This window comes from Triturus cristatus, chromosome 9 (assembly GCF_964204655.1).
Source record: "Triturus cristatus chromosome 9, aTriCri1.1, whole genome shotgun sequence".
Classification (NCBI taxonomy): Eukaryota; Metazoa; Chordata; class Amphibia; order Caudata; family Salamandridae; genus Triturus; species Triturus cristatus.
This window is the reverse complement of record NC_140592.1, coordinates 757,970,182-757,983,518: the sequence shown is the minus strand read 5'-3', so window position 1 is coordinate 757,983,518 and position 13,337 is coordinate 757,970,182. Positions and strand designations below refer to the sequence as shown.

Genomic DNA, 13,337 nt, shown 5'->3' with positions numbered 1-13,337 from the left:
TGTGACGAGGAAGACATGGACTCGGAGAAATGAATATTTTTGGCAAGTAACCAGGCATTCTCCTCGTCCATCTTCCACTTACAGTCCTCATGTCGGAGTACGTACCTAATCCTACTACTGAGTGCTGTACAAAACCAAACAACAAATAAGTGGAAAACAGAGGAAGTTTAATGACACAAAGCATACAGAGTCAGACTGCAAAAGAAACAGCAGAACTCAAAACAGCGGTGCCAAAATTGGAAGAGACATCCCCACACAGGTGTAAACGATAGTGGTTCATGAAGTGTGGGGCTGAGCCCAAGTGTCATCAAAACAAATGTCCTAAATGGAAACCCCATTGTAGGACGCCCAGGAGGCCGAAACACCACCCTAGGAAAGACTCAGGTACAGGTTGACTGCCCAAAGAATAGGAATGTGAAATGGCCAACTTAATCCAATGCGACATGGTAGAAAGGGAGGGCTTACAACTCCGCTGGGCCAAGGGAGACAAACAAAGTATCCGACTTGCGAAAGTCCGCAGTGCAATGCAAATAAACCAAAAGAGCTCGATGGACATCCAGTGAATGCAAACCGATCTCCTCAGCAGAAACAGGAGAGGGACAAAAAGTTGGCAAAACAATATCCGAATCCAAATGAAAAGAAGACACCACTTTTGGAAGAAAGGCTGGACCAAGCCTAAGCACCACCTTGTCTGGAAAAAACTGAAGTAAAAGGAGGGGAGGACATCAAAGATCCTAGCTCCCCAACCCACCTCGCCAAAGAGATGGCTATCAGAAAGCCACTTTAGCAGAGAGAAATCGGAACTCAGCAGATTCCAATGGCTCAAAGGGAGCACCCTGCAACCCCTGAAAAACCTGGACGAGGAGGAAATGATCTGGATTGTCCCCACCGCTGAAATTAACGAATGAGTAATATCGGCCTGTTTACCAGGAAGCTTGTAATAAGAACATCCGTGTAAAGAGGATTAACATTTGCAAACTTCTGATTACCTCCTTCGTCGTGCTGATTTGCCAGTTTACTTGCCCATGAGGCTGTAGCCATCTGACTACTCCCTATAGTTGTAAACATAAAGGGACTCTTTGAGACCATGGCTAGCATCTTCCAGCTCACCAGGTGAGCGAAGACCATCTTCAGCTCTCCCCTTGCAGAGTACTGCCAATCATATTATGAGAGCACCAACCTGCCTGTTAAGATTGAACTGCTTTATATGCATCCACCAGTGCGGTGGATGCATCAAGACAGAGCAGTTTTCTGAGCAGGCTCCAAGTTTGTTGGCCACACTCAGCAAACTTTTTTGTTTTTCAAACACAAATGATTGTTTTTCAAAAACAAACTCCCAAAGCACAAGCCTATTTTTGTATAACAAAAAATCAATTGCCTTAACACACACCTTTGTTTCTCTGTGCGTGGGGACAGTTGATTGATTTCCATGCCTGGTACTTCCATGCGAAGCTCGCCTAGTGGTCCTGGGCAGAGAAATCCAGTCACTTTTACCCCCCACGTAAACATGCGAACATCACTACCACCTGGTGAGCCAGTGATGGGCGCGCCACTTGGTCAGGGGTTTCCATTTGGCAGAGAAAGTCAATATTTGGCAGAAGCACCAATCTGCCAAATGCTAAACTACCCTCAAAGACACATAAATCACACCATACACCAGAAGCCAGGTGCCACTAATGTGTTTAAATCGAAAAGTTCAAAAAGCATGTTAACCTTCACTGGGCCTTTCTTGCAGTTAAGCGCCTAACTCTGAATTTGTACCCCAGTTGGCATACAACTCAGGTGCAAATCGCATTAGGGTTTTTGCGTACACAATTTTCTCTTGGTAAAACCAGAGGCAAACCATGCAAGCAAGTAGAGCACATTGTCAGAAACGGGCTCCCCAGTCTGAGTTCTACAACTCAGAACAGCAATTTTACACCTACTAATTACTGTACCCAGTGCTTAATTTGTAAAAGAAAGAGTGGCGGTGCCCAAACTTGTGCTCAGAAGCCCGCAACCTGTGGATGCACTGAATAGCGACTGGAAGCCTTAAATCCACCTTATTCCTCTTTAGTTCACTAGCAGACACTCTCTGTCCCTTTATCTCACTCCTGTAGCTTCCTGCTTTCTCCCTTTGTGACACTTTTTCCGTATTTCTCTTCCTCTGTCTTTCCGATTTGTGTGCCTTTACCCTCCTTTGCTTTTAGTAAATATCTGATGGGAAAAATAAGTGCTGGTCTCCTTAAATAAGTGCTGGTGGGCCCCATTGGCAATCACCGGCTCAAATTGACCAGTGACTGCACTACGTGGATGAGATTTTACATTGCAGAATTACTGCGCCAAGTGTCTTCAATATTTGGAGAGAAAGCTTAAGTTGGGAAGATGCGGATTCTAACACCAACATTTCAAATTGTTGCTGTAGCATAACCCACCTTCTGCCTATAAAGCAAAAATAAATGTAGAAGGTGCAGCCCATGCAGCTGCCTGGCAAATATCTGGTTGTGGCACTCTTCCAGTCTCTGCCCAAGAAGCCAAGACGCCTCTTTGGAGTGCTTCTGGTGAATGGCAATCAAAGGAAATCCTGTCACCTAATATGCTTATGAAATAATTTGGCAGATCCACCTACATAAGGATGATATAGCTGGCCTCATGACTCTGTGATCCACCATGAGTTTACAAACACAGTGCCACATAGCGAAAGGAAGGCCGATTAAGGTATACCACAACTACTTGCATCACTCCAAGACCCGTCAAATGCCTCTTCCCATCCCCAGAGAGTCATCTGAGCTTAACACACGCAGCACCACTTCTTGGTCTAAAAGAAAGAAAAGCTTAACTTTTGGGGGATAATCAAGGCCTGGACTTAGGCTAAGGGCATCAATCAGGTAAGGTCTAAGTTAGAGCCAGCTTTAGCGCTGGTGGCACCCGGTGCAACATTGTTGGAGCCTCCCCTATCCATAGTGGAGGTGGTGACCACTCCCACCTTGGCTTCCCTCACCACCACCCTTTAACAGTGCCCCTCAAGTCTCCATAATCGCTTTCTTTCAGATGCATTTAATTAGTTATAAAGCGCTACTCGTACGAGTGTAGGGTGTCAGAGCACTTTGCATCACACACACATTACACAGACACAATCAATCATACATGTGTAAGTCAGTGTATAGGAAATGTTACATAAGCCAGAGGACTACAAGGTGTAGGAGCGACATGTCATCTTTACTGGTAGTCAGTATAGTTTGAGAGTGCTTGGTCTGGAGAAGCACAAACCCAGAACTGAAAACGGAACACCATAGTTGGGGGTTCTCTTTAATAATAAGAATCGATTTCTACCTAAATGAACCATTTTTGCAACATTAATCAATGCTCTAATCTATCCTTTGCAGTGTGAATGTAGTTTTTTGATGACAGTTAATAAAAAAATTCACTGTTCTATATTAGGATTTTAACTTACAAACTGCAAGTAAAAAAGGATGTATCTTAGAAAAGTAGTAACCCACTGACCTTTTAACATTATATGCACTTTGTGATCTGCATCGCACACTTTCTTTTGCCGCAGGCATATTCTTTCTCTGTGCTATTTTATGATCAGTCAAAACCTCAACCAGACAAAACTCTGATCTCTCTCCAGGAAGAACATTAATCACCATAGTTATCTTGACATATTTATTAGTGCCTAGGAATTGCTGGAGGCAAGGAAGTGGCAGCAGGTGCTTTTAACACCAAAATAAACTTGCAAACACAGCGGCCCCTGAAGTCAGCACCTGGTGCGGTGGCACCAGTTGCACCGCGCTAAAGGCCCTGGTCTAAGTCCTCAAAGTCCGATATTGTTGCTACCAAAAATAGAACTTTATATAATTTCGACCATTGTGTACACTGAATGACATGAGAGGCTATTTACCTGCTAGGATTTCAGTGTAATCAGCTTCTTCGTTCATCGCCAATTTAGTGTTTGAAAATCTTTCTTCATTGCCCAACCTGCAAATGTACAGTACATGCCAGCCCTCACAGAGAGACTAGACCCTGCCGCTGCCATACACTCCGAGCCCGCCGTGAGGGGAACGGCCAGCTTCAGGTTTGCACCTGCAACGTCCTACTAGCCTTTAACTTCGCCGTGAGGGGAACGGCTTTGCTAAACTACTACCCCCAGCATCCCCAGCGCCCGACGCCTGCCGCCGCTGTCATCAGGCAGCGCCGGGGCGCTATTTGAGGCGGGGAGCTGCCTCGCTGCGCGGGACGCGCCACTTGACCCTACCTCGCTGCCATACACTCCGAGCCCGCCGTGAGGGGAACGGCCAGCTTCAGGTTTGCACCTGCAACGTCCTACTAGCCTTTAACTTCGCCGTGAGGGGAACGGCTTTGCTAAACTACTACCCCCAGCATCCCCAGCGCCCGACGCCTGCCGCCGCTGTCATCAGGCAGCGCCGGGGCGCTATTTGAGGCGGGGAGCTGCCTCGCTGCGCGGGACGCGCCACTTGACCCTACCTCGCTGCCATACACTCCGAGCCCGCCGTGAGGGGAACGGCCAGCTTCAGGTTTGCACCTGCAACGTCCTACTAGCCTTTAACTTCGCCGTGAGGGGAACGGCTTTGCTAAACTACTACCCCCAGCATCCCCAGCGCCCGACGCCTGCCGCTGCTGTCATCAGGCAGCGCCGGGGCGCTATTTGAGGCGGGGAGCTGCCTCGCTGCGCGGGACGCGCCACTTGACCCTACCTCGCTGCCATACACTCCGAGCCCGCCGTGAGGGGAACGGCCAGCTTCAGGTTTGCACCTGCAACGTCCTACTAGCCTTTAACTTCGCCGTGAGGGGAACGGCTTTGCTAAACTACTACCCCCAGCATCCCCAGCGCCCGACGCCTGCCGCCGCTGTCATCAGGCAGCGCCGGGGCGCTATTTGAGGCGGGGAGCTGCCTCGCTGCGCGGGACGCGCGCGGGCCGCGCCCGGGCCGCGCCCGGGCCAAGGGCGGGCCCGTCCTTGCCCGTCACTGCCCGGTGGTGGCCGGGGCGGGGCCACCCCACTAAACGGTGTCTTTTAACATCGGTATCCCCAAGGTACTGTGGACCTTGTTTTCTAATTTATTGCAACCTTTTATTGGGTTATTATCCCTGGTTGTTAAACTCTGTTCCTTCCTGCAGCAGTTCTGCGGAGCTCTGCGGCAGTGGGCCCCCCTGGTTGCCCACCATGTTTTTATTCTGAGAGTGTAATGTAGTCACTGTCCATTGTCTATTGTATAATAAGGTCTATTTCGTAAACTTGCAAATCTACCGGGCGTAGCCTGTGCCTGCTTGTGTTTGGGCAGAGCCGAGTCTGTCCACACCCTCTGGCCTGTCATTCATATTTTTCTTGTGTTCGTTACCTCCGCTGGCATTTATTTATTTATTTATTACAATAGTCCGGGGTTTGACAAGGGTCCTGTCGTTCTATTCCATTTTTAAAATGCCTCTAAGGTCAGGTAAAGACCGCACTGTTCAACTACATACCTCCAAGGGAATAGTTTCCGGACCATTAGATGCCTTTATAACTAGAGCTACCGGGATTCTAGAAAAAGAAATAGCACTGACCGAGAAAAGGCTCTCTTTAGATTTAGTCAGTGGTAAGCGTTCCTCTATAGGAACACTGGCCTTAAGTTCTAGCCCCGCAGCCCAAGCTCCGTCTAATTATTCACATTCCATAACGACAGATGCACTGATACATGTTGTGGGAGATGGGGTGGATTCTTTACATTTGTCACATAACCTTGACTCGAGCCCTGATGTTATCCAACATAACGGGTCAAACACTAGTGGCACGGACAGAGGGGACACAATCAATAACTCGGTGTCGAAACAAATAGAAGTGTCCGACCCCGTTACAAAAAAAACCAGCAAAAGGAAATATACCCAAAGCAAACAAGGGGGGAGAGTACAGAAGTTGCCCAAATTAAATGCTGCTAATCAAACCAATGCTGCTGCACCTCAGCCTTACAATGCTACATACCCCCCCATGATACATCCCAACGTATTGTGCCCCTCTTTAACCACCATTGGTTCATCAGACCCGTGCCCCACTTGCTGCAACAGCGATGAAATCCTTCTGGTAAAAATGGAGGCTATGTTCAAAACACTTTTGCGCCCCGTCCTGGAGCAAACAAGGTTGATGACCATCAAAATAGAAGCATTGGAATCTGTCGTGAACTCGAATAAGCGCCTACTCCACAAGTTAACTGCCCCCCCCGTAGTAGCGGGGGCCCCCATCTTCCAGCCAAACATAACTAACAACACAGATAATGTATGCCAAGGTACAACAATGGGGGTAGTAAAAATATCTTCGGCACAGGTGATTCCCAAGGATTTAGACAACACCGCCGGTGCTGATACCCTGGCGCAGGAGTCTAGGAAAGACGCCGCCAAGACAATAGTGCAGCGAGCTCATACCACGAGGGTGGACGACAGGTTAACAGTTGCGCATAGCACCCCATCCCTGCCTCTTCTAGGTAAGCCAAATACTATCCGTAACCCTACAATTCATAACAGGAGAAATATTGTTAAGGGCGCCCACCCTTGCATTGACCTACCCCCAGAATCTAACCAATATACCATTGTGCTTACTGGGGTAGTGCCCATTAAGGAGGGTGTCAAAGAGACAGATAGGGATCTACGTAATAAAGTAGTATATTGGCTGAATAAAAATCGCCCTCTCCCGCCATCAATTTCAACTGAAATCCTATTAGTGAGGAGAGTTGATTGGGTGGGCTTTGGGACCAAAGACTTAGAGGGTGATTGCATTTTAGTCTCGTTTAAGGATCCATGGGTAGTAGAGTCCATTCGAAGGGTAGCAAGGTATGCAAGAATGGGGGATGTACAAACTCTGGATCTTGCTTATTTTTACCCCGATAGACATCCTAAATCTACAACCAGCCCCCGCCATAAGCAATTATTAGACAAGAGGCATTTGTTTGTGAGAACACCTTGTCACTCCCAACATCTCCAACTCTTCAATCGATACGGCCCTCTTTCTGATCTTGAGGCTGTCGATTGACTATACTTATCATGCAAGGAGCACAGCACAGTGGAGAGCCATAGGAACATAATACCTGTGCCCGGCGGGGTGGATCTTTCTATGGGGCATGTTGTTGGGGGGGGCCTACTGTCAAATCTTATGGAGGGGTCTGTTGAAGCTACCACAGAGGACATTTCAGAGGTAATCAAGGGGTCGGTTGGTGTTTGTTTGACCCCAAGACTTGAGCTATGGGCTGAACCTGAGAAGGTGGTGGAGACGTTCGTCCCCACCGAGCCAACGATCCAATCATATCAAATTAACGTAATGTCCCCCCACGACTCTCTCAAGATGGCCTCCTGGAATGTGGCAGGGATCAAGGGCCGGCTACTCTCTGAGGAGTGGCTGGAATTTATAGATTCCTTTGATATCATATTACTCCAGGAAACCTGGGCTACGGCCCCAATCCACAGGGTTGGGTTCATTAATTTTTGTAAACCTGCGATCAGAGGTAACAAAGGGCGCGCTTCAGGGGGCCTACTTATTTGGGTGAAGCAATCCCTGGGAGTCCAACTAACAGAAATTTTTCTTGAACATCAAGACCTCATGGGCATTAAGTTGAGCAAAGCCGCCCACAGGGACTTGTTCTTCATTAACATCTATGCACGAGGCCTACCTGGAGGCCGTTGCCCTGGCATTGTCGATGTAGTTGATAGGTATCTTGACAGTTCAGGTAGTGATAATTTGTTTATCCTTGCGGGCGACTTGAACTGTACCTTTGAGCCGCTCCAGGCAGTCGGGGACAGTTGGGGGTCCTCTGAGGATGCAGTTTGGAACATTCCTGACCTGTCAATAGATAAAATCGCCAAAGGGACTGAGGCAGCTTTGAATTGGATGGCCCTATGTTTGAACAGGGGCTTAAGGGCTGTTAATGGCCGCTCCCTATCAGATCAATGTGCCAGCAATACTTTTGATAATGGTTTAAGGAAAAGCCGTATAGATTATATCTTGCTAAAGTTGGAACTTTGGCATTATATGATCGATATGGAAGTGGTATCCCGCCCAGAAAGTGACCACAACCCCTTGTCGCTTAGTTTAAGGTTTCTGGGATCTGATAGATCGAAGAACCCAGACAATGTTACCACAGGCGATCTCACCTTGACCAATGACAGAAGACGGCTGAAATGGTCTAGGATAGTGGGTGATGCCACCCTCCACGAAAGTATCACACAATTGGTTACCCACTCGATGAACGAACTTACGGACATTGTGCCTGAGGGGGCTGGCCTTGATCATGTCACCAAGACCCACGAAGGTTGTTTCGAACAGCTTAAAATTCTTTTATCCAGACCATACTTGGCAGTCCCGCCAAAAAAACTATGTTCCCGCCAGAAATGGTATAACGGGAAATGTAGGGAGGCTTACAGCCAATTAGTCAAGGCGGTCAAGTCACGGGTTATGGTAGATATTAAGTTAGCCAGGGCCCAGTATAAAAAAATCCAGTGGGAGGCTAAAAGAGAGTGGGAAGATAGGCATTGGTCCGATCTTCTGGATGCTTCGACATCCAATAACCAGACGAAATTCTGGGAATTGGTGAAATGGGGCAGGGACCCAGATTTGAAAATACCTTCTAATCATGTCCTCCCCGGAACTTGGGTGGACTTTTATGCATCCCAATTTAGGTCTGAGATCTCTGCACCCCTTACCCTGCTAAGTGATGAGTACACACTGTTGGACCACGGTGGGGTCCTGTTCTTTTCTGAACAGGAAACAGAATTAGCATTGGGTTTGACCGAATGGGGGAAGGCTCCTGGGATGGACCTAATCCCCGTTGATCTGTTTAAATCCAACCAAGGACTCTGGATCCCGTACATCACTAGGCTAGCAAATGCAATTGCCCAAGGAGCTAGAATCCCAATGAGCTGGAAGGGGGCCGAGATCCTCCCAATATATAAAAAAGGGGACCGGTCCAACCCGGGCAATTACCGCCCGATCAGCCTTATTGATTCTCTCCAAAAGGTCATCGCTCGAATGATCTTAGGCAGAGTTCAGGGATGGATGGTTTCAGAGTGCATTTTGTCCCCTATGCAAGCAGGCTTTAGAGCTGGTATCAGTACTATCGACCAGGTGTTTAGATTTTGCCTGATGTACTGGAAGGTGGTGCTGTTAGGTGGGGGGAAGATTTTCGCCGCTTTCATTGATCTAAAGGCTGCTTTTGACATGGTTCCGAGGGCCAAACTGTGGTGTGTCTTGAGAGACCTAGGTTTACCCCCGGAACTTCTGGATTTAATCGTCAAATTGCATGAGGACAATTTTGCCAGGGTTCGATGGGGCAGTCAAGGTCAAGTGACGGACAGTTTCCCAGTAACACGCGGGGTCCGTCAGGGCTGCGTCCTGGCGCCCACTCTCTTTTTGCTATTTATTGACCAGGTAGTAAACTTTTTCAATACTTTTCCAACAGACGCTCCCTCCCTGGCCGGGAAGAAGTTCCCCATGCTCATCTTCGCTGATGACACTCTGCTCCTCTCAAAGACCAGAAGCGGTTTACAACGGGCATTGAACCGCTTCGAGGAGTTTTGTGTCATCAGCGACCTGAAGGTTAACGTGAGCAAAACTAAGTTTATGGTATTCACAAGGAATACTCCGGTTCGGAGCTCAGTAATGATGGGTGGTGCCAACTTGGAACAAGTAGACCATATGTCCTACCTAGGGGTTACATTAGATTTTCGCCTGCGTTGGAAGGAGCAGGTAGTTGTACAGCAGCTTAAACTGGCCCGCTTAACCGGCTGTCTTGTCAGGGAACAAAAGAGATCCATCACTAAACGAGTGCACCCCGCGCTAAAAATCTACGATGCAAAGATCAACGCTGCTACTTTATATGGAGCGGATCTTTGGGCGTACACGGATCTATCTAGCCTGTTTAAAGCACAGTGCAAGTTCCTGCGGAATTTAGTGGGGCTTCCTCAATCAACCCCATCTATACCCCTTTGTTTGGACTTGGGATGTAATCCAATCAACGAGATGGCGAGGTACAGATTGGTGGCCCTTTGGAGACGGATTTGGTCTTCCCCCGACCTTGCCTCATTTGCTAAAGAGCTTGCCGAGGTTAGGTCCCTGGAGGGTTCCGGGAGAATTCCATGGCTATGTACGGTTAGAACCATTTTGGTCCAAATGGGTCTGGAACAGTTGTGGTTGTCTCCTGGAACTAATGTGTTTCCCTCCAAACCAGAATTTAAAGCACTGTACTGGGCCTCGGTCAGACAAACCCTAGTGTCTGTTTCCAGCTCCACTAGTCTAACTGGCAGGTTCCTGGCTAACAAGCTGGACCCTTCCCGCGAGAACTATTGGGACATTATTACCAGGCCGTTGGATAAGAAACTCTACCACCAGTTTCGGGTGGGTTCTCTGCCCCTGAACACATTTGTTAAAAATTGGGGCACGGGAATAACCGAATTTTGCAAATGGTGCCCTGGCCACAAGGAGTCAGAGGGCCACCTTTTATTTGCCTGCCCCAAGTACCACGACCCTCGCAAAAAATGGTTAAAACCCTTGTTCCTACGCTTTACTTGTGGCAGGTCCGCTGAGGCTATTCGGGTACTAAAGACCAACACTTCAGAGTTGTTTGTAGTGAGCACAGCGAAATTTTTGGGTTGGGCTTGGATTATTAGAGCCCAAAAATAGTAAGGAGTTGCTTGATCATACGATTCATTTTTAAAAGTTTTAATCTAAAATTGGATATTGTACAGTATCTTAAGATGGTTTTATTTATTGATTTTATGTTTTAATAAGGAACTGTATACACAAACGGATCGTCTTAATACAATTGGGATGTTTAACTGGGATTATTTTTAAATGTATAGTTTATATTGTGTGTAAATTGGTCAGCATGTGGTGTTTATAATGTATGAATTTATCTGTTTGTGTAAACCTCGTTGTCTTTTGTGATTTTATTATCGAAATAAAGACTTTAAAATCTGAATCTGAAATCTGACTAGACCCAATATACGCCCTCTTGAATGTTAGGTCAACCTTCCCGAACACGGGATCTGACAGCGTCATATCATCTGTGACCATTTTTCCTACCAGGTTTGACAACGTAAGATCAGCCTTCACCATTCTTGGCTGGTTGCTCTCTACCCACTGAATCAGATATCTTTTTCTTATGAATCATGGTAGAATACATTTTCCCAGATCATTTCAATCACCATCCAACACTGTCATGAATGACTTGAGAACTGGAAGACTTGCTGAGGTTAGATCGGCATAGCCACCCAAACATGTATCTTTTTCCACTGCTTCTTGTGCTTTAACTAAATGAATATTTCAACAGATCTGAGATGGAATGTCCTCTGTCCTGTCCTTCCAGACATACCTTGCCTTGGTTTCTGGCTCTAATGCTTCCACTGATGATGATCATGATCTGTGGGAAAACTGGGCGTGTTTCAGGCCATATGCCATCTCTCCTCTATAATGTGAGCAATTACTGCACGATTAATCTTAGTCTTATAGTTCTTAACTTGAATTGGGTGAAGCAAGAGAACGCGCCCTCCTTTGATCTTTTTTTTTAAGCCATCCCTTTTTCTCAGAAAAGGAGAGAGTAAGAGAGAGGAGGACAGTGGGTGTCTCTTTTGAAGACACAGCACACCCCTTGGTACATTTGCATGTGCGTTCGATGAAGTTATCCTCTTACTGAGATCAAACTGTACACTACTGCCTTTCTCCTACTACTGCATGGTCCAAGCCCAGTATGGACCTCCTCCGACCACTGGCGCTCTCCCCAGTCGCATGTCCAGCAGGGACCCAGTAGATTTTCTTTGCATTTCATAACTGTGCAGAACTCACAAGTCAATCATTCTGTCAGGGCACTTACTTCTGAAGGAAACACAGTATATCATTGAGCACACAACAACACAAGGCGTATGTAGGGATCCTTTAAGTAACTGTAGGCCTTAAGGGCAGAGTGGCTTTTACAGGCAATTTAAGATAAAACAGGGAAACAACCATTGTGTCACTAGATCACACAAACTTCCTGGAAAGTAAGGTGGCAAGTATCAGTGTTGAGAAGCTTATTTCTTTCATCGCTTTCTCGCATACATGAATGCACATTTTTACCCCTAAAAGTATGGTAACATTTTATCACATGCATAAGTGTAGTGACCCCAAGGTGTAAAAATACTGCCACCCTTTCCTTCAGATGCAAATTTGAAGTGTTCTCCATGCTCATAGATTCTGCCTTCTATTTTTTCCCTTGATCAGAGAACCGAACCATTGAGGGCGGGAGCCATGGCAGCTCAGACCATTTCGCAGCCTTGGAAAGGCGACTCCGGGTCCAGGAAGATGAGGTGACTCTGCTGAAGTCTTCCCTGGCTGATGCCCTGCGGAGGATCCACTTCTACGATGAGGAGATTCCACGGCTTCAGCGTCAGCTTCTGGCCAGTGAGTTCAACTGGGATTGGGGTACAATCCACAGCTGTTAAGTTTCCCTGTTCCTTGCTTTACCAGTTGCTCCAGTCCAGGATTTTACATTCCAATGTAGGACTTCTATTCCTAGATTTATAGTGGGATAAATAAGACTGCACATCCCAGAATGCAAAGAAAACAAGCACGGGTAAAGCCAATAGGTCTCGCCTTTTGGCCCATTGACTTTGGCAGTGTTTTTTGACGATGCTGTGCAGCTTAAGGAAACATAAATGCTAAAAAAAGATTTTAAAAAGTGCAATAACATATATGCAAGCATGCAAACGTAAGCATCATGATGCTGTGGCAGCTCAATGCCATGACATATGTGAACATGAGACATGACACTGCTGTTTACTGTTCCAAGATTGTGGGCGCCACTTGGATGGTAAATTTAAAAAAAGGAATTTAAAACTTGTGCGAAAGCACGTTTCAAACACGGAGTGGCCTGGCTGACAATAGATGCCGGGCCTTCCAAAAACCTCTAATGTGTGCGTATGTGTGCGTGTGTGTGTGTGTGTGTGTGTGTGTGAGCGTGAACGCAATGGAGGAGTGGGTGGGAAGAAGTCAACACGGTGAAGCAATAGAGGAGCTTAAGGTGGAGAAATAAATATATAAATAAAAAAGAGCTATAGATAAGCAGGGGTTGAGGGTTACAGGGAGGGGAAAGCAAAGCAGCACACGAGAAAGAGAGCATGAAAATACATGCACACATGGAGTCCTGAGAGAAAAAGAAAAAAGTAGCTTCCTGAATGGGAACCGTGGAAGGATACAAGCCATCCAATCAAAAGAATGTTTAAGAGGGGGAGGGATAAACAGAAGAAGAGAGAGGAAGCCATTGAATAAGAAGTAAGCAAATGAGAGAAAGCCAACCAATAGCTGTCAATGGGCTGCCATAAGTCAACTTTAACTTTTGATGAGGT

General features: G+C 46.9%; 1 protein-coding gene across 1 annotated transcript in view; it reads left to right on the top strand.

Moving 5' to 3' along the window:
* EML3 (EMAP like 3) overlaps positions 1 to 13,337 on the top strand; it is a 349,814-nt gene that overhangs the window by 94,003 nt on the left and 242,474 nt on the right. The window contains exon 2 of the mRNA XM_085626072.1: positions 12,214 to 12,393. Within this exon, the coding sequence (XP_085482198.1) occupies positions 12,214 to 12,393 (180 nt within the window). The remainder of the gene's footprint in view (positions 1 to 12,213; positions 12,394 to 13,337) is intronic.